Raw genomic sequence first — 26,637 nt, forward strand, 5'->3', positions numbered from 1 at the left:
ATCAGACCCCAGTATGGAGCGGCGACTGCACAGTGCATCACACCCCAGTATGGAGCGGCGATTGCACGGAGCATCACACCCCAGTATGGAGCAGCGATTGCACGGCACATCAGACCCCAGTATGGAGTGGTGACTGCACGGCACATCAGACCCCAGTATGGAGCGGCGACTGCACGGCACATCAGACCCCAGTATGGAGCGGCGACTGCACAGTGCATCACACCCCAGTATGGAGCGACGATTGCACGGAGCATCACACCCCAGTATGGAGCGGCGACTGCACAGTGCATCGGATCCCTGTATGGAGCGGTGACTGCATGGCACACCAGACACGCTGAGGATGCAGGGCACATTAGACCCTGGTATTCACAGAAGTGAGCACACGCTGAGGATGCACGGCACATCAGACCCCAGTACAGAGAGAAGTGAGCACACGCTGAGGATGCACGGCACATTAGATCTTGGTATAGAAAGAACAGTAATAATTGCATGCCGGAAAGATCCGTGCCTCGCTACCTTCCAAATATCTGCTTGCTGTCAGTGAATGGATCAACAAACTGGGTAGATTGTACAGATTGAACTAGAAGGACTTGTGCCTTCTTTCAACCTTAAAGGGAACCTGTCACCCCAAAAATCGAAGATGAGCTAAACCCACCGGCATCAGGGGTTTATCTACAGCATTCTGTAATGTGTTCTGTAATGCTGTAGATAAGCCCCCGATGTATCCTGAAAGATGAGAAAAAGATGTTAGCTTATACTCATCCAGGGGCGGTCCCGGTCCGATTGACATCGCGGTCCGGTCCGGGGCCTCCCATCTTCATAGGATGACGTCCTCTTCTTGTCTTCACGCTGCGGCTCCGGCGTAGGTGTACTGATTTGCCCTGTTGAGGGCAGAGCAAAGTACTGCAGTGCGCAGGTGCTGGGCCTCTCGGACCTTTCCCGGCGCCTGCGTACTGCAGTAATTTGCTCTGCCCTCAACAGGGCAAATCAGTACGCCTGCGCCGGAGCCACAGCATGAAGAGAAGAAGAGGACGTCATTGTAAGAAGACGGGAGGCCCCGGACCGGACCGCGACGTCCATCGGACCGGGACCGCCCCTGGATGAGTATAATATGACCTATTTTTCTCATCTTTCGGGATACATCAGGGGTGTATCTACAGCATTACAGAATGCATTACAGACTGCTGTAGATAGGCCCCTTATGCCGGTGGGCTTAGCTCACCTTCGATTTTGGGGGTGACAGGACTAAAATACAGAAAGGATGACAGCACAGTGACAGGAGCAGGACGGTGCCATGGGATGTAGACAATGCACGGAGACCCCTGTGCTGCACCCGCACTCCCCATGTACCCCGCATCTCGTCTGATACATCGTGTGAAGTTTGGCTCCAGCATTCATTCATTTAACCAGTCCTGTCGCTGTGATCAGAACAGTTTATTAGTTTCTGGTTGTAAAGAAGAACATTCACATTCACTGACAGCAAGCAGAGATCTAGAAATGGTGAGGAATTGTAAATCCTGACCTGTTCAGCGAGCAGATTGTCCAGCAGTAAGAAGAAGTCCACTTTCATGGTGCTGTCAATACGAAGCTCCTGCTGAAGTTTCTCCAGATCGTCCTGCATCCCCGGCTGAGAGGAGGCAACAGGAAAGCGGACTCTGAGAGAAAGAATAATGGATACTCACATCGGATCTACACAGAGGTCAGACCCGCATACAATAAGTGCACTAGCGGCCGCTTCAGGGGCTTGTCCACAATTCACAATGACTTTTTTTCTCCCCAGAAACAGTGCCACTCTGTGGTTGTATATGGTATTGCAGCTCAAATCCACACACTTGCAATACCAGATACAGCCACAGAGTGGCACTGTTTCCATATAACTAAACAGACATGCAATTTGGGAAAGCCGACAACCAAAATGAGCACAAGACAGGTTGTCAGCCACCTTTCCTGGAGTCCTGCATGGCAAATATGTGTTCTTCTACAGCCAGGCACTCATGGCTCCGACATAGAAGTAAGGTCCAGTATGGCTGCGCCTATATCTACCCCCTTCCCCCATACTTCCTCCCCAACTAATGTAGGACGGGTCACCTGGTCAGTCGTTTTAGCGCCGTACAGCCTTGATAATTGGGGTACAGGATTTCAGTGCCGGCGTCAGATGTGACTATAGTAACGGGTCCTATAAGCAAAGTCACAAGCGATCAGGCACGATATACCAAGAGTGCCCCCCAATATAATACCAACGCTGCAGACCACTCATAGTACGACGTCTATCAGCTATGGAGTCCTCACCTTCTTGTCGCTGCTGGAAGAGTCCGGCCAACAAACACCGCGCCGACTCCAGATTGCGGACTATGTTAGTGGAGCGGACGCTGAAACATAAGAGAATAGTTAAGAACACGAGGAATAACACTATTTCTACCCAGTATATGACGTGCATCCTACATGTTCCACAGTTTTCCTCCCCTCTGCAATATCTATCTCTAAGCTGCTGGGTGAAGACTAGCTGCCATGATGTTTCCCATACACAGATATGAAGAATTTCTGCTCTCCAGTCTATGTTCAGAAGCAGCATGGAGGACATTATACAGCAATACTGAGCAGTGTAGGTATGAATCCAGCACTGGGGTGGGATAAAACACTTATTAGAAAGCAGCAACATATAAAACATTATACTGCAATATTGAACAGTGTAGGTGTGAATCCAGCTTTGGATAAAATAACACTTATTGGAAGACAGCAGTAACATAGAAGACATTGCTCAGTGGTACTGAGCAGTGTAGATGTGAATGCAACTGTGGGTAAAAAAAACACTATTAAAGCATCAGCAGCATGGAGGTCACTGCACAACAGTACTGAGAAATGTAACTGTGAATACAGCTCTGGGTAAAATAAAACACTTATTAGAAAACAGACACATGGAGAACATTGCACAGCAGTACCGAGAAGTGTACCTGTGAATGCAGCTCTGGATACATTAAAACACTTATTAGAACATGGCAGAATGGAGGACATTACACAGCAGCAATAAAAAATTAAACTGTGAATCGAGATTTAAAAACACTTATTATGAAGCAGCAGCAGCATACAGAACATTGCACAGCGTAACAGAGAAATGTAGCTGTGAATCCAGCTCTGGGTAAAATAAAACTCTTATTAGAAAACAGCAGTAAGATCAAAATCATTACACAACAATACTGAGAAATGTAACAGTGAATCCAGTTTTGGATAAACAAAACACTTACTGGAAAGCACCAGCAGGGAGGACATTGCATTGCATTACAAACCAGTGCTAAGAAATGTAACTGTGAATCCAGCAGTATTGAGAAATGTAGCTGTGAATTAAACACTTATTAGAAAGCAGCAGTAACATCAAAGGCATTACGCAGCAGTACTGAGAAATGTAACTGTGAATCCAGCTCTGGGTGAAACACTTATTAGAAAGCACTAGCAGCATAGCGGACATTACACAGCAGTACTAAGCAGTGTACCTGTGAATACAGAACAATGACATCTGTCTCTCTCCAACTCTGCTTCTCTACAGACTTCAATAGGCAACTGTAATCTGACCCCTCAGTGTTATGGCAGTGAGTTTAATTTTGACCCAAATTTTACCTAAATTTCAGAGTGAATGATGATTTCTTGAGTACGGGGGAGGAGGGGAAGTGTCTCATAAGTGGAGCACAAAGAACATTTCTCTGATAAGATGTATTACAAAGTTTTATAATCACTTGTATTACTGATTGAAGAAAAGTTTGTTATATTCAGCACATGATAAAGATCAGGAGAGCGGACGAGCCGGGGGAAAATGGGAGTAAGCAAAGAAGGAAGAGACGGCGCGTACCCCAGCAGTGGCGGGTCCTGGTGTTACGGGGGCTTTTCTGGACTCTGGAGGTCACAGGCATCACTCTCCCCCCAAACACCAGAGCTCAGCGGAGGGATCACGGATCAAATATCCATTTGCTGGAAACTTACTAGACCTCCGATGCTTTAAATACCGGTGAGAGAAATCCTCGCTCCTCCATGTAGTCCTTCCGAATCCTGGCACCGAGGGAGAACATCTGCTGCATCCCGATAGTGGTGAGCTGTCCGGGGAAGGTGCCGCCCTGCGGGGGAAGGAGGGTGAGACAGGGGCCACAACACAAGATGGCTGCCTGCGATGCCCCACGGCGGGGCGATGAGGGTGAATGGCGGCACATTGTGACTACTGGGGAACCGCGGCAAGAAAGTCGGAAAAGATCCAACTGGTTCCATTCCCCTGTATTGTGCTGCACAAAGCCGTCCCTGCTCCTGTGACCGGTGTCCGGCCCCCGCGGATTCTGTACAAGGGGCCGCACACACCGTCACATTCATCACTAGAGGGTCTGTGTGACTACAGGGGCCCAAATATAAGGGGAGCGACCGGATAACATCAGCGCTGTGCTGTGTGCGCCATCGACCCTGCATCAGTGTAATACTTAGATAAGGTAGATATGAACCACAAGACCCGCCGCATACCGGGAACCCCCAACAGGACCTGCCGTATGCTGGGAACCCCCCACAGGACCCGACGTATACCGGGAACCCCCAACAGGACCTGCCGTATGCTGGGAACCCCCCACAGGACCCGACGTATACCGGGAACCCCCAACAGGACCTGCCGTATGCTGGGAACCCCCCACAGGACCTGACGTATACCGGGAACCCCCAACAGGACCTGCCGTATGCTGGGAACCGCCCACAGGACCCGACGTATACCGGGAACCCCCAACAGGACCTGCCGTATGCTGGGAACCCCCCACAGGACCCGACGTATACCGGCAACCCCCAACAGGACCTGTCGTATACCGGGAACCCCCCACAGGACCCGACGTACACCAGGAACCCCCCACAAGACCCACCATATACTGGGAACCCCTCACAGGACCTGCCATATACTGGGAACCCCCCACAGGACCCGACGTATACCGGGAACCCCCCCACAAGACCCGCCGTATACCGGGAACCCCTAACAGAACCTGCCGTATACTGGGAACCCCCAACAGGACCTGCCGTATACCGGGAACCCCCCACAAGACCCGCTGTATACTGGGAACCCCCCACAGGACCCGACGTACACCAGGAACCCCCCCACAAGACCCACCATATACTGGGAACCCCTCACAGGACCTGCCGTATACTGGGAACCTCCCACGGGACCCGACGTATACCGGGAACCCCCCCACAAGACCCTCTGTATACTGGGAACCCCCCACAGCACCTGCTGTATACCGGGAACCCCCCACAAGACCCGCCTAATACCGGGAACCCCCAACAGGACCTGCCATATACTGGGAACCCCCCACAGGACCCGACGTACACCAGGAACCCCCCCACAAGACCCGTCGTATACCGGGAACCCCCAACAGGACCTGCTGTATACCGGGAACACCCCACAAGACCTGCTGTATACCGAGAACCCCCCACAAGACCCGACGTACACCAGGAACCCCCCCACAAGACCCACCATATACTGGGAACCCCTCACAGGACCTGCCGCATACTGGGAACCTCCCACGGGACCCGACGTATACCGGGAACCCCCCCACAAGACCCTCTGTATACTGGGAACCCCCCACAGGACCTGCTGTATACCGGGAACCCCCCACAAGACCCGCCTAATACCGGGAAGCCCCAACAGGACCTGCCGTATACTGGGAACCCCCCACAGGACCCGACGTACACCAGGAACCCCCCACAAGACCCGTCGTATACTGGGAACCCCCAACAGGACCTGCTGTGTACCGGGAACACCCCACAAGACCTGCCGTATACTGGGAACCCCCCACAACACCCATTGGTGTGATGATAATCGGACTGTGTAGACCTCACAGTTTGGCCCTGGTCACAGTCCCTCGCTTCCTTCCATTTGCCCACTTTAGGAGACCTGACCGCGGCATCTCATTAGTCTTTTATGCAGAGATCAGCAAGTGGGTAATCCCGGACAGGTATCAGGATATATTTACCTTCAGAGTGCGCGATCTGTAGTCCTCCTCAAATGGAGACAGTGGTTTGGGCCCCCCCACCAGATCAGTCACCCTGTAATTAAAGTGTGTGTGATCAGGGGTCTCCAGGAGAGTCGGTGACCACTCCACCTGTGAAATAAAGGACATTGTGCTGAGCATTAGACCTGTCATTAATCATCTTCAGTGTTTCAGGGCACACGTAACATGAAGCCCTCTGTGGCCAGCAGAGGGCGATATATAGATATACTCAGCTGCCATTACACCGGCATCCAGCAGAGGGCGATATATAGATACAGATGTACTCAGCTGCTATAGTGTGTCTCTGCCCTTAAAGGGAACCTGTCACCCCCAAAATCAGAGGTGAGCTAAGCCCACCGGCATCAGGAACTTATCTACAGCATTCTGGAATGAAGAAATTGAAGTTATATTTTCCCTGCAGCTGCTCGGAGTCATTGAGGTGTTGCATGAAGCTCTAACACCGAGAGAGGACGGATACAGCCCTCTACTTCTCCTGAAGAATAAAAGTGAGTGGCTGCAAGGAGAATATAATGTCATCAATGAGGGCACACCATCATCTCCCGCCTCGACTACTGGAACCTCCTGCCCCGTGGCCTCCCCTCTAACACTCTCGCACCCCTCCAATCTATTCTAAACTCAGCTGCCCGACTAATCCACCTGTCCCCCCGCTATTCCCCGGCCTCTCCCCTCTGTCAATCCCTTCACTGGCTCCCCATCACCCAGAGACTCCAGTACAAAACCCTAACCATGACATATAAAGCCATCCACAACCTGTCTCCTCCATACATCTGTGACCTCGTCTCCCGGTACTTTCCTGCACGCAACCTCCGATCCTCACAAGATCTCCTTCTCTACTCCCCTCTTATCTCCTCTTCCCACAATCGCATACAGGATTTCTCTCGTGCTTCCCCCCTACTCTGGAACTCTCTACCCCAACACATCAGACTCTCGCCTACCATCGAAACCTTCAAAAAGAACCTGAAGACCCTCCTCTTCCGACAAGCCTACAACCTGCAGTAACCACCGATCGACCAAACCGCTGCATGACCATCTCTACCCTCACCTACTGTATCCTCACCCATCCCTTGTAGATTGTGAGCCCTCGCGGGCAGGGTCCTCCCTCCTTATGTGCCCGTGTGCCTTGCTTTTTGCTCATATTTATTGTATTTGTCTATATTTGCCCCCTTTTCACATATAAAGCGCCATGGAATAAATGGCCCTATAAAAAATGTATAATAATAATAATAATAATAAAATTCACTTGTAGCCAACAGAGGGAGATGTGCAGATATACTCAGCTGCTATTACACCTCCATCCAGCAGAGGGCGACATACAGGTATACTTAGCTGCTATTAAACTTGTAGCCAGCAGACGGCGATATAAAGATATACGCAGCGGCTATAACACCTGCATCCAGCAGAGGGCGATATACAAATATAATCAGCTGCTATTACATTTGTAGCCAGCAGATGGCGATATAGACATACTCAGCTGCTATTACACTGGTACCCAGCAGAGGGCAATATTCAGGTATAATAATAATCAGCTGCTATTACATCCAGCAGAGGACCTTCTTACATTTATTTTGCAGGTCCCATGACCTGTTTCTCCACGGGCAGATATGGCTTCTAGTCATACCTGCTCATTGTGTGGGATTTGCTTCAGAGGTGTCCGCGCTCCATGGCGAAAGACAACCTGCACCAGCTTTAGCTCGTAGTCCTGACTATCTGCGCCCCGCTGCCCAGTGACCTTCTGTACTTCAGCAAATGCCGTTCTTTTCTTGTGCAGACAGTAAAAGATGGAGCCCACGAGTCCGACACGAGCCCAAGTAATCATTGTGTGTTCGGCCTGTTAGTCCTTCTAGGGAAAAACAAATTAACAAAAAACACTTTAGAATATGTGCGATACGTGACTGGACTGTCTAAATCTAGGTCAACACAATTTATTTGGTCTGATACATTGAGACAAACTATCAGCACGACATAGAATAGTCTAAACTAAATGCAGTTGTGACAAATCCTCTGCCACTAGGGGGAGATCAATGCATACATTTTTCTATGTAGTGAGCTCCCCCTAGTGGTGACTGTATAATCTGTATGTAGTGAGCTCCCCCTAGTGGTGGCTGTATAGATCTGTGCATAGTGAGCTCCCTCTAGTGGTGACTGTATAGATCTGTGCATAGTGAGCTCCCTCTAGTGGTGACTGTATAGATCTCTATGTAGTGATCTATACAGCCACCACTAGGGGGAGATCACTACATAGAGATCTATACAGCCACCACTAGGGGGAGATCACTACATAGAGATCTATACAGTCACCACTAGGGGGAGATCTTGTATGCAGTGATCTCCCCCTAGTGGTGGCTGTATAGATCTCTATGTAGTGATCTCCCCCTAGTGGTGGCTGTATAGACCTCTATGTAGTGATCTCCCCCTAGTGGTGGCTGTATAGATCTGTATGCAGTGAGCTCCCCCTAGTGGTGACTGTATAATCTGTATGTAGTGAGCTCCCCCTAGTGGTGACTGTATAAATCTGTATGCAGTGAGCTCCCTCTAGTGGTGACTGTATAGATCTCTATGTAGTGATCTCCCCCTAGTGGTGGCTGTATAGATCTGTATGCAGTGAGCTCCCCCTAGTGGTGACTGTATAATCTGTATGTAGCGAGCTCCCCCTAGTGGTGGCTGTATAGTTCTGTATGCAGTGAGCTCCCCCTAGTGGTGGCTGTATAGATCTGTATGCAGTGAGCTCCCCCTAGTGGTGGCTGTATAATCTGTATGTAGTGAGCTCCCCCTAGTGGTGGCTGTACAGATCTGTATGCAGTGAGCTCCCCAGGGCCGTATTTAGAGTTTCTGCTGCCCGAGGCACTTTTCGTGCTAACTCCCCCATTGGTGAGTATGACAAATGCAGACACTGTCAGCAGTGACTTAGGCTACGTTCACATTAGCGTTGCGCGCCGCTGCGTCGGCGACGCAACGCACAAAAAAACGCGCGCAAACGCACGCAAAAACACTGCGTTTTGCGACGCGTGCGTCGTTTTTTGACGAAAATCGGACGCACGAAAAATGCAACTTGTTGCATTTTCTTGCGTCCGACGCTAGCGTCAGAAACGACGCACGTGTCGGAAAACGCAACAAAAAAAACGCACGCGTCCCCCATGTTAAACATAGGGGCGCGTCGCTGCTGCGTCGCCGACGCAACAGCGACGCACATTAGCGGAACGCTAATGTGAACGTAGCCTTAGGCTACTTTCACATCAGCGATTTTTTACCATTCGCGGCAGATCCGGCAGTTTTTCTGCATCTGCCATGTAACGCATCACTTACGGCAACACTGCATTCGGTCTCATTCATTCCCTGTGGACATGTGCCGCACATGCCGTTTTGCCGCGATCCGGTAAATGCGGTACTTGCAGCAACGGAAAAAAAAACGCTGCTAGCAGTGTTTTTTTGTGTCATCGCAAGTGTAAAACCGCAAGTGCTGCACATGTTCGCAAGTACCATAGGGAATCAGTAAGGGGTCCAAATCTCTGTATATGCCCATGTAGCTCTTTCAAAGACAATTCCAGCAATATTTTTACATGTTCAGTCAATTTAACAGAAATTGGTTTGCATACATATGCAAATGAGGGAGTAGATCTGTTACTCCAGCTCTATAACCCCTCAGTGCCGTATTATATAGTATATAACACAGCCATGTAGTACATAGCACAGCTACGTAGTATACAGCACAGCCCATGCAGTATATAACACAGCCCATGTAATATATAGCACAGCCCACACAGTAATATATAGCACAGCCCACGCAGTATATAACACAACCCACGCAGTATATAGCACAGCCCACGCAGTATATAGCACAGCTCACGCCGTATATATCACTGACCACGTAGTATATAGCAGCCAGGCAGTATATAACACAGCCCACGTAGTAGATATCACTGCCCACGTAGTAGATATCACTGCCCACGTAGTAGATATCACTGCCCACGTAGTAGATATCACTGCCCACGTAGTAGATATCACTGCCCACGTAGTAGATATCACTGCCCACGTAGTAGATATCACTGCCCACGTAGTAGATATCACTGCCCACGTAGTAGATATCACTGCCCACGTAGTAGATATCACTGCCCACATAGTAGATATCACTGCCCACATAGTAGATATCACTGCCCACATAGTAGATATCACTGCCCACATAGTAGATATCACTGCCCACATAGTAGATATCACTGCCCACATAGTAGATATCACTGCCCACATAGTAGATATCACTGCCCACATAGTAGATATCACTGCCCACATAGTAGATATCACTGCCCACATAGTATATAGCAGCCAGGCAGTATAAAACACAGCCCACGCAGTATAAAACACAGCCCACGCAGTATAAAACACAGCCCACGCAGTATAAAACACAGCCCACGCAGTATAAAACACAGCCCACGCAGTATAAAACACAGCCCACGCAGTATAAAACACAGCCCACGCAGTATAAAACACAGCCCACGCAGTATAAAACACAGCCCACGCAGTATAAAACACAGCCCACGCAGTATAAAACACAGCCCACGCAGTATAAAACACAGCCCACGCAGTATAAAACACAGCCCACGCAGTATAAAACACAGCCCACGCAGTATAAAACACAGCCCACGCAGTATAAAACACAGCCCACGCAGTATAAAACACAGCCCACGCAGTATAAAACACAGCCCACGCAGTATAAAACACAGCCCACGCAGTATAAAACACAGCCCACGCAGTATAAAACACAGCCCACGCAGTATAAAACACAGCCCACGCAGTATAAAACACAGCCCACGCAGTATAAAACACAGCCCACGCAGTATAAAACACAGCCCACGCAGTATAAAACACAGCCCACGCAGTATAAAACACAGCCCACGCAGTATAAAACACAGCCCACGCAGTATAAAACACAGCCCACGCAGTATAAAACACAGCCCACGCAGTATAAAACACAGCCCACGCAGTATAAAACACAGCCCACGCAGTATAAAACACAGCCCACGCAGTATAAAACACAGCCCACGCAGTATAAAACACAGCCCACGCAGTATAAAACACTGCCCACGTAGTATAAAACACTGCCCACGTAGTATAAAACACTGCCCACGTAGTATAAAACACAGCCCACGTAGTATATGACTGCCCACGTAGTATATAGCAGCCAGACAGTATATAACACTGCCCATGTAGTATACTGTATATCACTGCCCACGTAATATATAACACTGCCCACGTAGTATATGACACTGCCCACGTAGTATATGACACTGCCCACGTAGTATATGACACAGCCAGGCAGTGTATAACACAACCCACACAGTATATAACACAGCCCACGTAGTATATAACACAGCCAATGTAGTATATAGCAGTGTGGGCATCATATCCCTGAATTAAAATAAAAAATAGTTATATACTCACCCTCCGGCGTCCACCGAAGCTGTACTGTATTGCGAAATTACCCAGATGACTTAGCGGTCTAGACCGCTAAGTCATCTGGGTAATTTCGCAATGCATCACTGGGAACGGAAGCTGGTGGCAACATCGCGCGCATCGGTGGATGGCGGAAGGTGAGAATAGCACAATTTTCAATTTTTTTAATTATTTTTAACATTATATCTTTTTACCATTGATGGTGCATAGGCAGCATCAATAGTAAAAAGTTGGTTTGGGATGGGGGGACACACTGGCACTGACAGCTCCACACACACACACACACATACAGCACCCCACAGACACACACATACATACAGCTCCGCGCACCCACACACACAGAGCTCCGCACACACACATACAGCACCGCACAGACACATACATACAGCTCCGTGTACACACACACAGACATACAGCTCCGCTGCCCGCACCCTCACATACAGCCCCACACATACAGCACCCCACAGACACACACATACATACAGCTCCGCACACCCACACACAGAGCTCCACACACACACACAGCACCGCACAGACACATACATACAGCTCCGCACACCCACACACAGAGCTCCACACACACACACAGCACCGCACAGACACATACATACAGCTCCGCGCACACACACACAGACATACAGCTCCGCTGCCCGCGCACACACACATACAGCTCCGCGCACCCACACACAGAGCTCCGCACACACACACACAGCTCCGCGCACACACACACACAGCTCCGCGCACACACACACACACAGCACCGCACACACACACACACATACATACAGCACACACACACACACATACATACAGCACCGCACACACACATACAGCTCCGCGCACCCACACACACACATACAGCACCGCACACACACATACAGCTCCGCGCACCCACACACAGAGCTCCGCACACACACACACACACACAGCACCACACAGACACATACATACAGCTCCGCGCACACACACACACATACAGCTCCGCGCACCCACACACACATACAGCACCGCACACACACATACAGCTCCGCGCACCCACACACAGAGCTCCGCGCACACACACACACACATACAGCACCGCACAGACACATACATACAGCTCCGCGCACACACACAGACATACAGCTCCGCTGCCCGCACACTCACATACAGCCCCACACATACAGCACCGCACAGACACACATACTGTACATACAGCTCCGCGCGCACACACACATAAAGCTCCGCTGCCCGCACACTCACATACAGCCCCACACATACAGGACACACACATACTGTACATACAGCTCCGCGCACACACACACACATACAGCTCCGCGCACACACACATGCAGCTCCGCTGCCCGCACACTCACATACAGCCCCACACATACAGCACCGCACAGACACACATACTGTACATACAGCTCCGCGCACACACACACATACAGCTCCGCTGCCCGCACACTCACATACAGCCCCACACATACAGGACACACACATACTGTACATACAGCTCCGCGCACACACACACACATACAGCTCCGCGCACACACACATGCAGCTCCGCTGCCCGCACACTCACATACAGCCCCACACAGACACACATACTGTACATGCAGCTCCGCGCACACACTCACATACATACAGCCACACACACCAGCATTGGCAATGTTTGCTGCCAGGACCCAGATAGAGTGAGTGGGGGTGTATTATACCCCACCCCCACCACTCACTCTCTGGATCCGTCTGCCAGGAGCAAAGATCAAACATACAGCAAACATTCAAAGGCTGCTGTGTTTGCACGGCTCCTCCAGCCTCAGGCACTACAGGCAGGAACGAGGCTGAGGACCGTGAGGTGAGTCACAGACAGAGCCGTGCAGCAGGCAGCGCGCGGGCAGGAGCCAGGAGGGAGATCATTACAGAGACAGTACACTACTTACTGTGTATGTACTGCTCTACTGCGAGTCCTCCAGGCCAGCAATGTGAGTCCAGGACAGGACCCAGGGTCGGGACACAGGGCACCGCTGCTCCATCTCATCAGCAGTCACAGTCACCTTCCGGCCGGGCACCAGTGAGGCTGTGAGCAGGGGCATCACTGTGTCTCAGCAGGGGGAGTAGGGAGAGTCGGCACCAGCACCACTTATTCTGGCTGCCACTCTGCCGCCCCCTGTCTTCAGGAAGGGATGCACAGGACTAGTATTAAATTAAAAAAAAAAAAAACCTTGCTGAGGTGCCGCCCCCCTGCCTGTCCCCGCCCTAGGCACCTGCCCTCAAGTGCCTAGTGGCAAATACGGCCCTGGAGCTCCCCCTAGTGGTGACTGTACAGATCTGTATGCAGTGAGCTCCCCCTAGTGGTGGCTGTATAAATCTGTATGCAGTGAGCTCCCCCTAGTGGTGACTGTATAGATCTGTATGTAGTGAGCTCCCCCTAGTGGTGACTGTACAGATCTGTGCATAGTGAGCTCCCTCTAGTGGTGACTGTACAGATCTGTATGCAGTGAGCTCCCCCTAGTGGTGACTGTACAGATCTGTGCATAGTGAGCTCCCTCTAGTGGTGACTGTACAGATCTGTATGCAGTGAGCTCCCCCTAGTGGTGACTGTACAGATCTGTATGTAGTGAGCTCCCCCTAGTGGTGACTGTAGAGATCTGTATGTAGTGAGCTCCCCCTAGTGGTTACTGTACAGATCTGTATGTAGTGAGCTCCACCTAGTGGTGACTGTACAGATCTGTGCATAGTGAGCTCCCTCTAGTGGTGACTGTACAGATCTGTATGTAGTGAGCTCCCCCTAGTGGTGACTGTACAGATCTGTATGCAGTGAGCTCCCCCTAGTGGTGACTGTATAGATCTGTATGCAGTGAGCTCCCTCTAGTGGTGACTGTACAGATCTGTATGTAGTGAGCTCCCCCTAGTGGTGGCTGTATAGATCTGTATGTAGTGAGCTCCCCCTAGTGGTGACTGTATAGATCTGTATGTAGTGAGCTCCCCCTAGTGGTGACTGTATAGATCTGTATGCAGTGAGCTCCCCCTAGTGGTGGCTGTATAGATCTGTATGTAGTGAGCTCCCCCTAGTGGTGGCTGTATAGATCTGTATGTAGTGAGCTCCTCCTAGTGGTGACTGTATAGATCTGTATGTAGTGAGCTCCCCCTAGTGGTGGCTGTATAGATCTGTATGTAGTGAGCTCCCCCTAGTGGTGACTGTACAGATCTGTATGTAGTGAGCTCCCCCTAGTGGTGGCTGTATAGATCTGTATGTAGTGAGCTCCCCCTAGTGGTGACTGTATAGATCTGTATGTAGTGAGCTCCCCCTAGTGGTGACTGTATAGATCTGTATGTAGTGAGCTCCCCCTAGTGGTGACTGTACAGATCTGTATGTAGTGAGCTCCCCCTAGTGGTGACTGTATAGATCTGTATGTAGTGAGCTCCCCCTAGTGGTGGCTGTATAGATCTGTATGTAGTGAGCTCCTCCTAGTGGTGACTGTATAGATCTGTATGTAGTGAGCTCCCCCTAGTGGTGACTGTATAGATCTGTATGCAGTGAGCTCCCCCTAGTGGTGGCTGTATAGATCTGTATGTAGTGAGCTCCCCCTAGTGGTGGCTGTATAGATCTGTATGTAGTGAGCTCCTCCTAGTGGTGACTGTATAGATCTGTATGTAGTGAGCTCCCCCTAGTGGTGACTGTATAGATCTGTATGTAGTGAGCTCCCCCTAGTGGTGACTGTATAGATCTGTATGTAGTGAGCTCCCCCTAGTGGTGACTGTATAGATCTGTATGCAGTGAGCTCCCCCTAGTGGTGGCTGTATAGATCTGTATGTAGTGAGCTCCCCCTAGTGGTGGCTGTATAGATCTGTATGTAGTGAGCTCCCCCTAGTGGTGACTGTACAGATCTCTATGTATCACTGGGGGTCGCACTGCTGAACCCACTTCCATTATGACCACAGTGTCCTTGCAGCCCCTCTATCAGTAGTTGGTGGCAGATCACGTGCTTGGTTATCCCCCTCATTCAAGCAGGATGTATGGACCCCCATTCTTGTCATCACTTGGGAGGGTTTCTATGATGTGACCCCAGTGATCAGACCTCTGAGCACGGCTGTGACCCCCTAAGTCCAGTATACTATGAAGGAGAATAGAGAAGAGGTGGTCAGACAGAGACAGCAGGGTAGTCACCGGAAGGAGGAGGAGGAATCAGGGGTCTGCAGGGGATGAGGACAGCGCGTTCAGGCGGAGACCACCCGGGCTCACACTCACCGGCTCCCTCTTATCTCCCTGTGCTATGTGCCATCATCAGCTCTGCACTCCTGGCTGGACGGTGACAGGTTAATTATAGCACTGATGACTTGTGGGAGTTGTAGTATCAGCGGCGCTTTCACCTGAGGTTGCTGGAACAGCGAAGGACTACAACGACCATGATGCAAAGCGTCGTAGAGGGTTCGGCCTACGTAAACTCTAGAGGGGAGGTCAGGTGATCAGGTGAGGAGGAGGCGGGGCTTACAGTTGCGGAAATGAGGGGCAAAGATGGCGGCACACGTGGGGGGCTGCGGGGGCAGAGGTGGCGGCACACGTGGGGGGCTGGGGGGCTGGGGGGCAGAGGTGGCGGCACACGTGGGGGGCTGAGGGGCAGAGATGGCGGCACACGTGGGGGGCTGCGGGGGCAGAGATGGCGGCACACGTGGGGGGCTGGGGGGCAGAGGTGGCGGCACACGTGGGGGGCTGGGGGGCAGAGATGGCGGCACACGTGGGGGGCTGCGGGGGCAGAGATGGCGGCACACGTGGGGGGCAGAGGTGGCGGCACACGTGGGGGGCTGAGGGGCAGAGATGGCGGCACACGTGGGGGGCTGAGGGGCAGAGATGGCGGCACACGTGGGGGGCTGCGGGGGCAGAGGTGACGGCACACGTGGGGGGCTGGGGGGCAGAGGTGGCGGCACACGTGGGGGGCTGAGGGGCAGAGATGGCGGCACACGTGGGGGGCTGGGGGGCAGAGGTGGCGGCACACGTGGGGGGCTGAGGGGCAGAGATGGCGGCACACGTGGGGGGCTGCGGGGGCAGAGGTGACGGCACACGTGGGGGGCTGGGGGGCAGAGGTGGCGGCACACGTGGGGGGCTGAGGGGCAGAGATGGCGGCACACGTGGGGGGCTGAGGGGCAGAGATGGCGGCACACGTGGGGGGCTGCGGGGGCAGAGGTGACGGCACACGTGGGGGGCTGCGGGGCAGAGATGACGGCACACGTGGGGGGCAGAGATGGCGGCACACGTGGGGGGCAGAGGTGACGGCACACGTGGGGGGCAGAGATGGCGGCACACGTGGGGGGCTGCGGGGCAGAGATGACGGCACACGTGGGGGGCTGGGGGGCAGAGATGGCGGCACACCTGGGGGGCAGAGGTGACGGCACACGTGGGGGGCAGAGATGGCGGCACACGTGGGGGGCTGCGGGGCAGAGATGACGGCACACGTGGGGGGCTGGGGGGCAGAGATGGCGGCACACGTGGGGGGCTGGGGGGCAGAGGTGACGGCACACCTGGGGGGCAGAGATGGTGGCACACGTGGGGGGCAGAGGTGGCGGCACACGTGGGGGGCTGAGGGGCAGAGATGGCGGCACACGTGGGGGGCTGGGGGGCAGAGATGGCGGCACACCTGGGGGGCAGAGGTGACGGCACACGTGGGGGGCTGGGGGGCAGAGATGGCGGCACACGTGGGGGGCAGAGGTGGCGGCACACGTGGGGGGCAGAGGGGCAGAGATGGCGGCACACGTGGGGGGCTGCGGGGCAGAGATGACGGCACACGTGGGGGGCTGCGGGGCAGAGATGACGGCACACGTGGGGGGCAGAGGGGCAGAGATGGCGGCACACGTGGGGGGCTGGGGGGCAGAGGTGACGGCACACGTGGGGGGCTGGGGGGCAGAGGTGGCGGCACACGTGGGGGGCTGAGGGGCAGAGATGGCGGCACACGTGGGGGCAGAGGTGGCGGCACACGTGGGGGGCTGGGGGGCAGAGGTGACGGCACACGTGGGGGGCAGAGGTGGCGGCACACGTGGGGGGCTGGGGGGCAGAGGTGACGGCACACGTGGGGGGCTGCGGGGCAGAGATGGCGGCACACATGGGGGGCTGCGGGGCAGAGATGGCGGCACACGTGGGGGGCTGCGGGGCAGAGATGGCGGCACACGTGGGGGGCTGCGGGGCAGAGATGGCGGCACACGTGGGGGGCTGGGGGGCAGAGGTGACGGCACACCTAGGGGGCTGCGGGGCAGAGATGGCGGCACACGTGGGGGGCTGCGGGGCAGAGATGACGGCACACGTGGGGGGCTGCGGGGCAGAGATGACGGCACACGTGGGGGGCTGCGGGGCAGAGATGGGGCTGCGGGGCAGAGATGGCGGCACACGTGGGGGGCTGCGGGGCAGAGATGGGGCTGTGGGGCAGAGATGGCGGCACACGTGGGGGGCTGCGGGGCAGAGATGGCGGCGCACGTGGGGGGCTGCGGGGCAGAGATGGCGGCGCACGTGGGGGGCTGCGGGGCAGAGATGGCGGGGCAGAGATGACGGCGCACGTGGGGGGCTGCGGGGCAGAGGTGACGGCACACGTGGGGGGCTGCGGGGCAGAGATGGCGGCACACGTGGGGGGCTGCGGGGCAGAGATGGCGGCGCACGTGGGGGGCTGCGGGGCAGAGATGGGGCTGCGGGGCAGAGATGGCGGCACACGTGGGGGGCTGCGGGGCAGAGATGGCGGCGCACGTGGGGGGCTGCGGGGCAGAGATGGCGGCGCACGTGGGGGGCTGCGGGGCAGAGATGACGGCGCACGTGGGGGGCTGCGGGGCAGAGATGACGGCGCACGTGGGGGGCTGCGGGGCAGAGATGGCGGCGCACGTGGGGGGCTGCGGGGCAGAGATGGCGGCGCACGTGGGGGGCTGCGGGGCAGAGATGGCGGCGCACGTGGGGGGCTGCGGGGCAGAGATGACGGCGCACGTGGGGGGCTGCGGGGCAGAGATGGCGGCGCACGTGGGGGGCTGCGGGGCAGAGATGACGGCGCACGTGGGGGGCTGCGGGGCAGAGATGGCGGCGCACGTGGGGGGCTGCGGGGCAGAGATGGCGGCGCACGTGGGGGGCTGCGGGGCAGAGATGGCGGCGCACGTGGGGGGCTGCGGGGCAGAGATGACGGCGCACGTGGGGGGCTGCGGGGCAGAGATGACGGCGCACGTGGGGGGCTGCGGGGCAGAGATGACGGCGCACGTGGGGGGCTGCGGGGCAGAGGTGACGGCGCACGTGGGGGGCTGCGGGGCAGAGATGGCGGCGCACGTGGGGGGCTGCGGGGCAGAGGTGACGGCGCACGTGGGGGGCTGCGGGGCAGAGATGGCGGCGCACGTGGGGGGCTGCGGGGCCGAGGTGACGGCACACGTGGGGGGCTGCGGGGCAGAGATGGCGGCACACGTGGGGGGCTGCGGGGCAGAGATGGCGGCACACGTGGGGGGCTGCGGGGCAGAGGTGACGGCACACGAGGGGGCTGCGGGGCAGAGGTGACGGCACACGTGGGGGGCTGCGGGGCAGAGGTGACGGCACACGTGGGGGGCTGACGCTGCTCCTCCCGACCGCCAGTGCCCCCTACAGCTGCAATGTGCAGAGGGATGTTAACCCCTTACTGTCTGCAGGGTTGTTTTTTTTCTTTGCACATTTTCTAACAGGAATCCTAACTTTAAAAAAAAAAAAATTCTCCCCTGAAATAGTTTTTTGTTTTTTCAGTGTGTGCTGTAGTTTATTTTTATTGCTTTGCCTTGAAATCTAATTTTTTTTTAAATTTATTTTAAGAGATTTTGTGACTGAAAAACTAGAACTTTCTTTTAATTTTTGAGTAAATTACAAATGTCAACATAATGAATAACCTTTACGTGACCGCACGGCTCGTCTGTTTCTGTGCGTTCGAATGGATAGTGGAATGAGGCCGAAGTGCTTTTTGGGCAACGAAAGCACTTCCCAAGCTTCGGTCACTGGCTGTGTTCTGCTGCCTTCTGCTTGACTGTCAGCGCCTTTGCAAAGCAGCTGACAGTCAAGCAGGAGGCATGGGCCTTTTCCATGGAGCTGAGCTGGAGAGGCATAAACTCTGGAAGTGCTTTCATTTGCTGAAAGCACTACATCCTCATTTGAATATCCATTTATATGCCGATTTCTGCAGTTTGTGCTAATGAGTGAACATGCTTGGATAAGGTGTTATCTGAGCATGCTCGGGTGCTAACAGAGTGTCGAAAAATAGGTTCAAGTCCCTGCGGCGGTATTTTCGACCGCGCAACACATGCAGGGATTTGCCTAACACTTTTGTTTACAGCTCGCTGCCTTGGCGACCGACCACCACCCCTAGATAACAGACCACACGCAGCGCTTACAGGATCTTTTCTATCGGGCTTGTATTTTATTTTTTATTTTTTTCTATCTTTTAATTCCAATTTGCCTTAATTCCTGCAGAAGGTGAAACAAACTTCCTGAGTTTGGTTATGAATACCTTCAGGGGGGGAATTTTTTTATTTATTTTTTTTTAAATACGTTCTTATTTATAGGTTTTCTAACATATAGGCAAAGTCACTTCAAAAGTGAAGCGATCGTTAAATAAATAAATAAATTTAATTGAAAGAAAAATAAATTTGCTTCTAAAATTTAAACTTTTTTTTTAATGTTTTAAGAAAATAAGGAAATTTAAAAAAAAAATGATGCAGATGTAAAGGAGATGTGCGGGGAATGTTTTTTCTTTAACTGTTTTGCGTGGTGCGACTGTTTTTAAATGGCAGAAAAATAAAAATTGAAGGATAAAATAATTATGTAAAAATTATTAAATATTGAAAATAAAAAATAAATAATAATAATAAATATACACAGATCACATTGACCTAAATGTATCAGAAAAATAAAAACTGAAGGATAAAATAATTATTTACAAATTATTAAATATTGAAAATAAAAAATAAATTAATAATAATTAATATACACAGCTCACATCGACCTAAATGTATCACTGACATAAAATACAATATGTCAAGATTAAAATAATCTCACAATCACTGGGATGTGTGGAAGCTCCAGAGTTATCACCTGACTGATGTAAAATGAGGTCGGGAAAAGGTGAAAACTGGAAAGGGTTAACAGCAGCATAAGTTATGAATAGAAAGCAACAGGGGTTTTGTTTTGTTTTTTTAAGGGAATTTTATACTGTTTATCTGGATTTTTTTTTTTTAGCAGAATCCACTACAAAAATCCATGAAGAAAAGTTTTTTTTTTTTTTTTTTTTTTTTTTTTTAATATTTTCATGAATTTCCAAAAATGCTGTAAAATCGCGTTGTGAATGTATCGTAAAAGATTCTCATGGGGATTAGTTTGGGTATGTTCACACAGATTTTTTTTTTAGACAGAAAAAAAAACATTCAGAACAGTTTTCAGAAGCTTTCCGTACCGTTTTTAATTGAAGTTTTCAGATCTGACACTTTTGTTAGGACAGTTTTTTTTTTTTAATGAAGTTTTGCTCGGTTTTTAAAACAAAAAAAAAACGGCAGTGAGTTTTTCCCTTTTAAATCGAAAGGAAGGTTATTTAACGAGTTAGGAAAACTTTTTTTTTTCCTATGTGGATTTTTGAGTAAAATTTGCTCCAAAATCCAGGTCAAAAACTTCTTATGAACATGTATTTAAAAAAAAAAAAAAACACTTTCATTGTTTCTTTTTATTTAAAAAAAAAAAAAAAATCACAAAGTTCCAAAATTTTAGTATTTTTTTTTTTATTTTTTTCCCATATCTCTGCTTGTTGTGTTGAATAGCAAAGTTAGTTGTTGTTCTTTTATTTCAGGGGATAAAAATCTATCTTTCAAAAGAAAAATGTAGGAGAAAGATCATCTCCCATGATACTGGCCAGACGACCTTGTCTGGAGAGCAAGTAGATCTAGGGATCTGGCCATGGAACCGTTGGGTTTGAAGTCTCAAAAATGGGAGATTACAAGTAGGGAGGCTGGAAAGTTTTGGAGAAGGTAATAATGGTGCTGGAGGGCGGACAGAAACGTCTCCAGCTCTGGATTGGTGGCTCCATCACTTGGTCCTCACCTTCTTTCGGAGTGGAGGTCGCTCTGGTTCCTCCTATGACCCCGGTGTCCAAGGTTCTGGTGGCTCTAAAGCTTTGTGTTTTTGGCCTTTGCCACGCTCTGTGATCACTCCGGTGGCCGCACCCGTGGACTTTGTTCTAGACAATCATGAAATAATGATCTGCGCCTGATTATACCAGGAGCACAAAGAAGGGCGTGACGACTTACAAACTTTCACTTTCGGCTGCAGCACGGGAATGCAAAAATTTACACACGGGCATAAAACCGCCGCACCGTCCGACCGTTATACGGAAAAAAGGAGTCATTCTGTCCACCTGTCATAACCAGGATGAAAGCTGTTGTAGCAAACCCTCAGCTGTGGAAGGCTGCGGTGTCATCCAACATTCTAAGACCCTGGAATGGAATAATCTTGCCTAATTTAGTGCGTATGTGACAGTCGCCATCATCCGATAAGGGCCAGCTGCAGACTGGCGGCACGATCTTTAATTCACAGCACGATCTTTAATTCACAGCTTATATAAGTGATCATGGGATTAAATTCTTTGAAAAATACATCAACTTATTATTAAAAAAAAAAAAGAAAAACACCACGAATGTTTCATCCAATAGATAAGCGTAACAGGTACTGCCGTGCCCGTAAATGTCCGATCCACGAAAATATCAAATTATTTAACTCAGACAGTAAACGGCGAAAAGAAAAAGGAATCGCCGTTTTTTTTTCGATCAGACAAAATGCATCAAAAAAGTGTTCTAAAACTTTGTATGTACCCCTAAAAAATGGTGTCAATAAAGACATCCACGGACCACAGAAAAAAAAACCCAAATCCTGCATCAATGGGACAAACAGAAAAGTTACAGGTTTCACAAAATGGCGATGAAATTACATTTTTAAAAACTTCTGCATTTTTTTTCTTTAAAAAGTTTGGAATCGTGATCTGACCCCCCCCCCCCCCCCCCCCAAAAGACAATGATGGGAATGCGGAGCTGCTCGGGTGATGCACTTATGGGTTTGTTTTTTTATTATTCATGGACCCATTGACAAATAGGAGAGATTAATCTGAATCAAAGCCTGAAAATGTGAAATGCCCCCCATCATTTATCCCCCTTCCCGCACACTTTTTGGCTCCAACTTTTCAATGTTTTTCCTCCCCTTCTTCATAGAAACATAACTTTTTTTCTATTGGTCAGCATGGCCAAGACTTTATACAAGTCTTGTCTTTTTTTGCTGAACAGGTTAAACTTTTTTTTTCAGACTTTTTTTTTTGGGGGGGGGGGGGGGAGGGGGAAGCTGGGGGTGGCCGTGGAAACAAAACAATTCCACCATTTTTTGTCGTGTTTGTTTTTTTTTGCATCCTTCACCACAAATAATAACTTCATTCTTTGGGTCATTACGATCAGCGCAATATTAGATTTTTATCTTTTTTTTTTTGTGTTTCATTGCTTTTTTGCGCAAAAATAACATCTGTAAGTGATTTCTTTTTGTCACCTCAATCCAACTTTCTTTTCCCCTTTTTTTTCATGTTTTCATGTTCCATTATGTCGGCATAACTTTTTTTTTTATTTTGAGGTAGAAACAACCTAGGTATTAACTTTATTTTTTTCTGGGGGCAGGAGGATGAACTACGGTAAATCCAGAACTTCTGGTGATTTCTATTTTTCTGGCATAAATGACATATTTATTTTATTGTACTGGTTACTAAACATAATATCTACAAATTAGCTACACGGTAATTTCTTTTTCCCCAATACTCAAAAATAAAACTTTTTAAATCTTTATTAAACTTTTTTTTTTTTTTATTGAACATTCTTCTAATCATATCTCTAAAATATGTTATCTATTTATATAGCACCATTAATTCCATGGTGCTGTACATGAGAAAGGGTTACGTACAGAGTTATAGATATTGTTTACAGTAAACAGGTTTACAATGACTGATTGGTACAGAGGGGAGAGGACCCTGTCCTTGCGGACTTACATTCTACGTGATAATGAGGGAGAGACAGAAGGTCGGGGGTGCGGCAGCTCGTGTGGTGGTGAGGCGGCAGCTCTGGTGGTTAATGAGGCAGCAGCTCTGGCGGTGGTGAGGCGACAACTCGGGTGGTGGTGAGGCGGCAGCTCTGGTGGTGGTGAGGCGACAACTCGGGTGGTGGTGAGGCGGCAGCTCGGGTGGTGGTGAGGCGGCAGCTCTGGTGGTGGTGAGGCGGCAGCTCTGGTGGTGGTGAGGCGGCAGCTCTGGTGGTGGTGAGGCGACAACTCGGGTGGTGGTGAGGCGGCAGCTCTGGTGGTGAGGCGGCAACTCGGGTGGTGGTGAGACAGCAGAATGGTTATTGCACGCTGTAGGCTTTCCTGAAGAGATGGGTTTTCAGGTTCCGTCTGAAGGATCCAAGGGTGATCGATAGTGGAACGTGTTGAGGCATGGAATTCCAGAGGATGGGGGATATTCGGGAGAAATCTTGGAGGCGGTTGTGTGAGGAACGAATAAGCGTGGAGGAGAGTAGGAGGTCTTGGGAGGATCGGAGGTTACGTGAGGGAAGATATTGGGAGATTAGTTCAGAGATATAGGGAGGGGACAAGTTGTGGATGGCTTTGTAGATCAGTGTTAGTAGTTTGAACTGGATTCGTTGGGGAATTGTGAGCCAGTGGAGGGATTTGCAGAGGGGAGAAGCAGGGGAGTAGCGAGGAGAGAGGTGGATTAGCCGGGCAGCAGAGTTGAGGACAGACTGAAGTGGTGCAAGAGAGTTAGCGGGGAGGCCACAGAGGAGGGTGTTGCAGTAGTCGAGGCGGGAGATGATGAGGGCATGCACAAGAGTTTTGGTAGATTGTGGGCTGAGGAAGGGACGGATTCTGGCAATATTTTTGAGTTGGAGGCGACAGGAGGTGGCAAGAGCTTGGACGTGCAGTTTGATGGACAGGGCAGAGTCGAGAGTTACCCCGAGGCAGCGGATTTCAGGTGCGGGAGAGAGCATGATGCCGTTTACCATAATAGATAGATCAGGTTGCGGGGGATACGTGAGATGGGGGAAAGATGATGAGTTCGGTTTTGTCTACATTGAGTTTTAGGAAACGAGAGGAGAAGAAGGAGGATATGGCTGACAGACACTCTGGGATTCTGGACAGCAGAGAGGTGACATCTGGGCCAGGGAGGTAGATCTGAGTATTGTCCACATACAGGTGGTACTGGAAGCCATGGGACTTTATGAGTTTTCCTAGGCCAAGGGTATAGATGGAAAAAAGTAGGGCCCCCAGGACAGAGCCTTGAGGGTCTCCAACAGAGAGAGGGCGGGATGAGGAGGTGGTGTCGAAGTAGGAAGCGCTGAATGTGCGGTCAGAAAGGTATGAGGCAATCCAGGACAGGGCGAGGTCTTTGATGCCAAAGGAGGATCTGTAGCAGTAGGCAGTGGTCAACTGTGTCGAAGGCAGAGGACAGGTCAAGAAGGAGGAGGATGGAGAACTGTCTGTTAGCTGTAAGTCATTAGTAATTTTGGTTTGGGCAGTTTCGGTGGAGTGGTGGGGGCGGAAGCCAGATTGGAGGTGGTCAAGGAATGAGATGAGAGAAGGGAGGAAAGTTGAGCATCTCATGTATAATGTGCCAGCCCCGGAGGGCATTAATCAGAATCCAAGGCAACCCATCACTACCCCATGATGAGCCCACCACCAGAGGGTGGGACGCAGTTAGGGGCTAACATGTAGGTGCTGCAGTCGCTATTGTTCGCTACATGTAAGGGGTAAATGGCCGGGATATTTGCAGGTTTTGAGCCCCAGGACAGTTTCAGTTCACTGACATCAAGCAGAGATCTTGAGATGATGAGTATTGCCTTCTCAGGATAGATACGAGTCGCTGATGTAGACACTTCTGATGTCGCAGGTTCTCTCTGTTGTCAGCCACCGGTTGGATGCGGTCCGGGCGGCGTCTCGAGCAGCTGTTCATCCTCGCTATTTACAGAGATGCGGGGGGCCTGCTCATACCACGGGTGTCTGTATGTAAATATTTTTAAGAGGCCAAAGTGACGTCCCTGCAAAGTGTCAGGATTGCAAAACGCGACAGCTCCATGGCTGGTGGATTTCATCTCGCTGAGTCAGGATTCATCCCCGGGAGCGACAGGAATTTTTATCAGAGCAATACACAGACACCCTGCTGTGCCGCAGCCTCCTGACTCTACACCAGCCACGCATGTACTATGGGACGGATCCTCCTGAGCTTTCTAATAGACTACACTTCTATTCTTCACCATTTCCAGATTTCTGCTTGCTGTCAGCGAACGGAGACATTCTTTCTGAAATTCTGTGCTGACCTAATACTTGTCTCACTGCTGAGGATTTGCTACAGTTGTTTCCAGTCATCAGCAGGACAAATCTCTCTTGTGTGCGGTTTTGTTACAATGTATAAGGACAGGGGAAATGTATCAGCTTAGCTCACAGAGGATTGTTGGGACTGGATTTGGTTGTAACCAATGTAGACAATCCTCTGTGAGCTGCGCACATAAGGGCTGGTCCATTGCAGAGCGTCAGGCTTTCAGTTGTATACTGTGGCATGTGAAAGTTTTGGCACCCCCGATCAAATTACTGTTATTGTGAACAGTTGTAAGCTGAAGATGAAATGATCTCTAAAGACCTAAAGTTACAGATGACGCATTTCCTTTGTATTTTACGCAAGCAAATATATATATATATATATATATTTTTCCCATCTTTTACATATTAAAAATTGCATAAAGAAAAATGGGCCAATGCAAAAGTTTGGGCACCCTGCATGGTTAGTACCTAGTAGCATACACTTTCGCAAGTTTCACAACTTGTAACTTGTCTTTCAATTCTTTTTTGAGCCATTTTCCTCCATTCTTCCTTGGAGAATTCCTCCAGTTCTGTGAGATTCCTGGATCGTCTTGCATCCTCCGTATTTTGAGGTCTAGATACAGATTCTCAATGATGTTCAGATCAGGGGACTGTGAGGGCCATTGTAAAACCTTCATCCTGCCCCTTTTGAGGTCGTCTCTTGTGAATTGTGACGTGTGTTTAGGATCATTATCCATTTGTTGAAGCCATCCTCTTCCTCTTTTCACCTTCAGCTTTTTTGCAGATGGTGTTAGGTTCGCATAAAGAATTTGTTGAAATTTAATTGAAACCATT

General features: G+C 50.8%; 1 protein-coding gene across 5 annotated transcripts in view; it reads right to left on the bottom strand.

The window, feature by feature from the left end:
- Positions 1-26,637, bottom strand: part of ACP6 (acid phosphatase 6, lysophosphatidic) — a 55,928-nt gene that overhangs the window by 6,132 nt on the left and 23,159 nt on the right. Inside the window, exons 1-7 of one of the 5 annotated variants that reach the window (XM_069760655.1) lie at positions 21,511-21,640; positions 7,639-7,860; positions 5,982-6,110; positions 3,973-4,103; positions 2,290-2,369; positions 2,089-2,176; positions 1,523-1,655 (exon numbers count right to left, since the gene is read on the bottom strand). In XM_069760655.1, coding sequence (XP_069616756.1) covers positions 1,523-1,655; positions 2,089-2,176; positions 2,290-2,369; positions 3,973-4,103; positions 5,982-6,110; positions 7,639-7,836 — 759 coding nt within the window. In that variant the 5' untranslated portion in view covers positions 7,837-7,860; positions 21,511-21,640. Of the gene's footprint in view, positions 1-1,522; positions 1,656-2,088; positions 2,177-2,289; positions 2,370-3,972; positions 4,104-5,981; positions 6,111-7,638; positions 7,861-13,387; positions 13,607-15,615; positions 15,831-21,510; positions 21,641-26,637 lie in introns of those variants that run through there. The other 4 variants (XM_069760656.1, XM_069760660.1, XM_069760659.1 and 1 more) reach the window with 4 other exon arrangements.

The sequence above is a fragment of the Ranitomeya imitator genome, chromosome 3 (genome assembly GCF_032444005.1).
Source record: "Ranitomeya imitator isolate aRanImi1 chromosome 3, aRanImi1.pri, whole genome shotgun sequence".
Classification (NCBI taxonomy): Eukaryota; Metazoa; Chordata; class Amphibia; order Anura; family Dendrobatidae; genus Ranitomeya; species Ranitomeya imitator.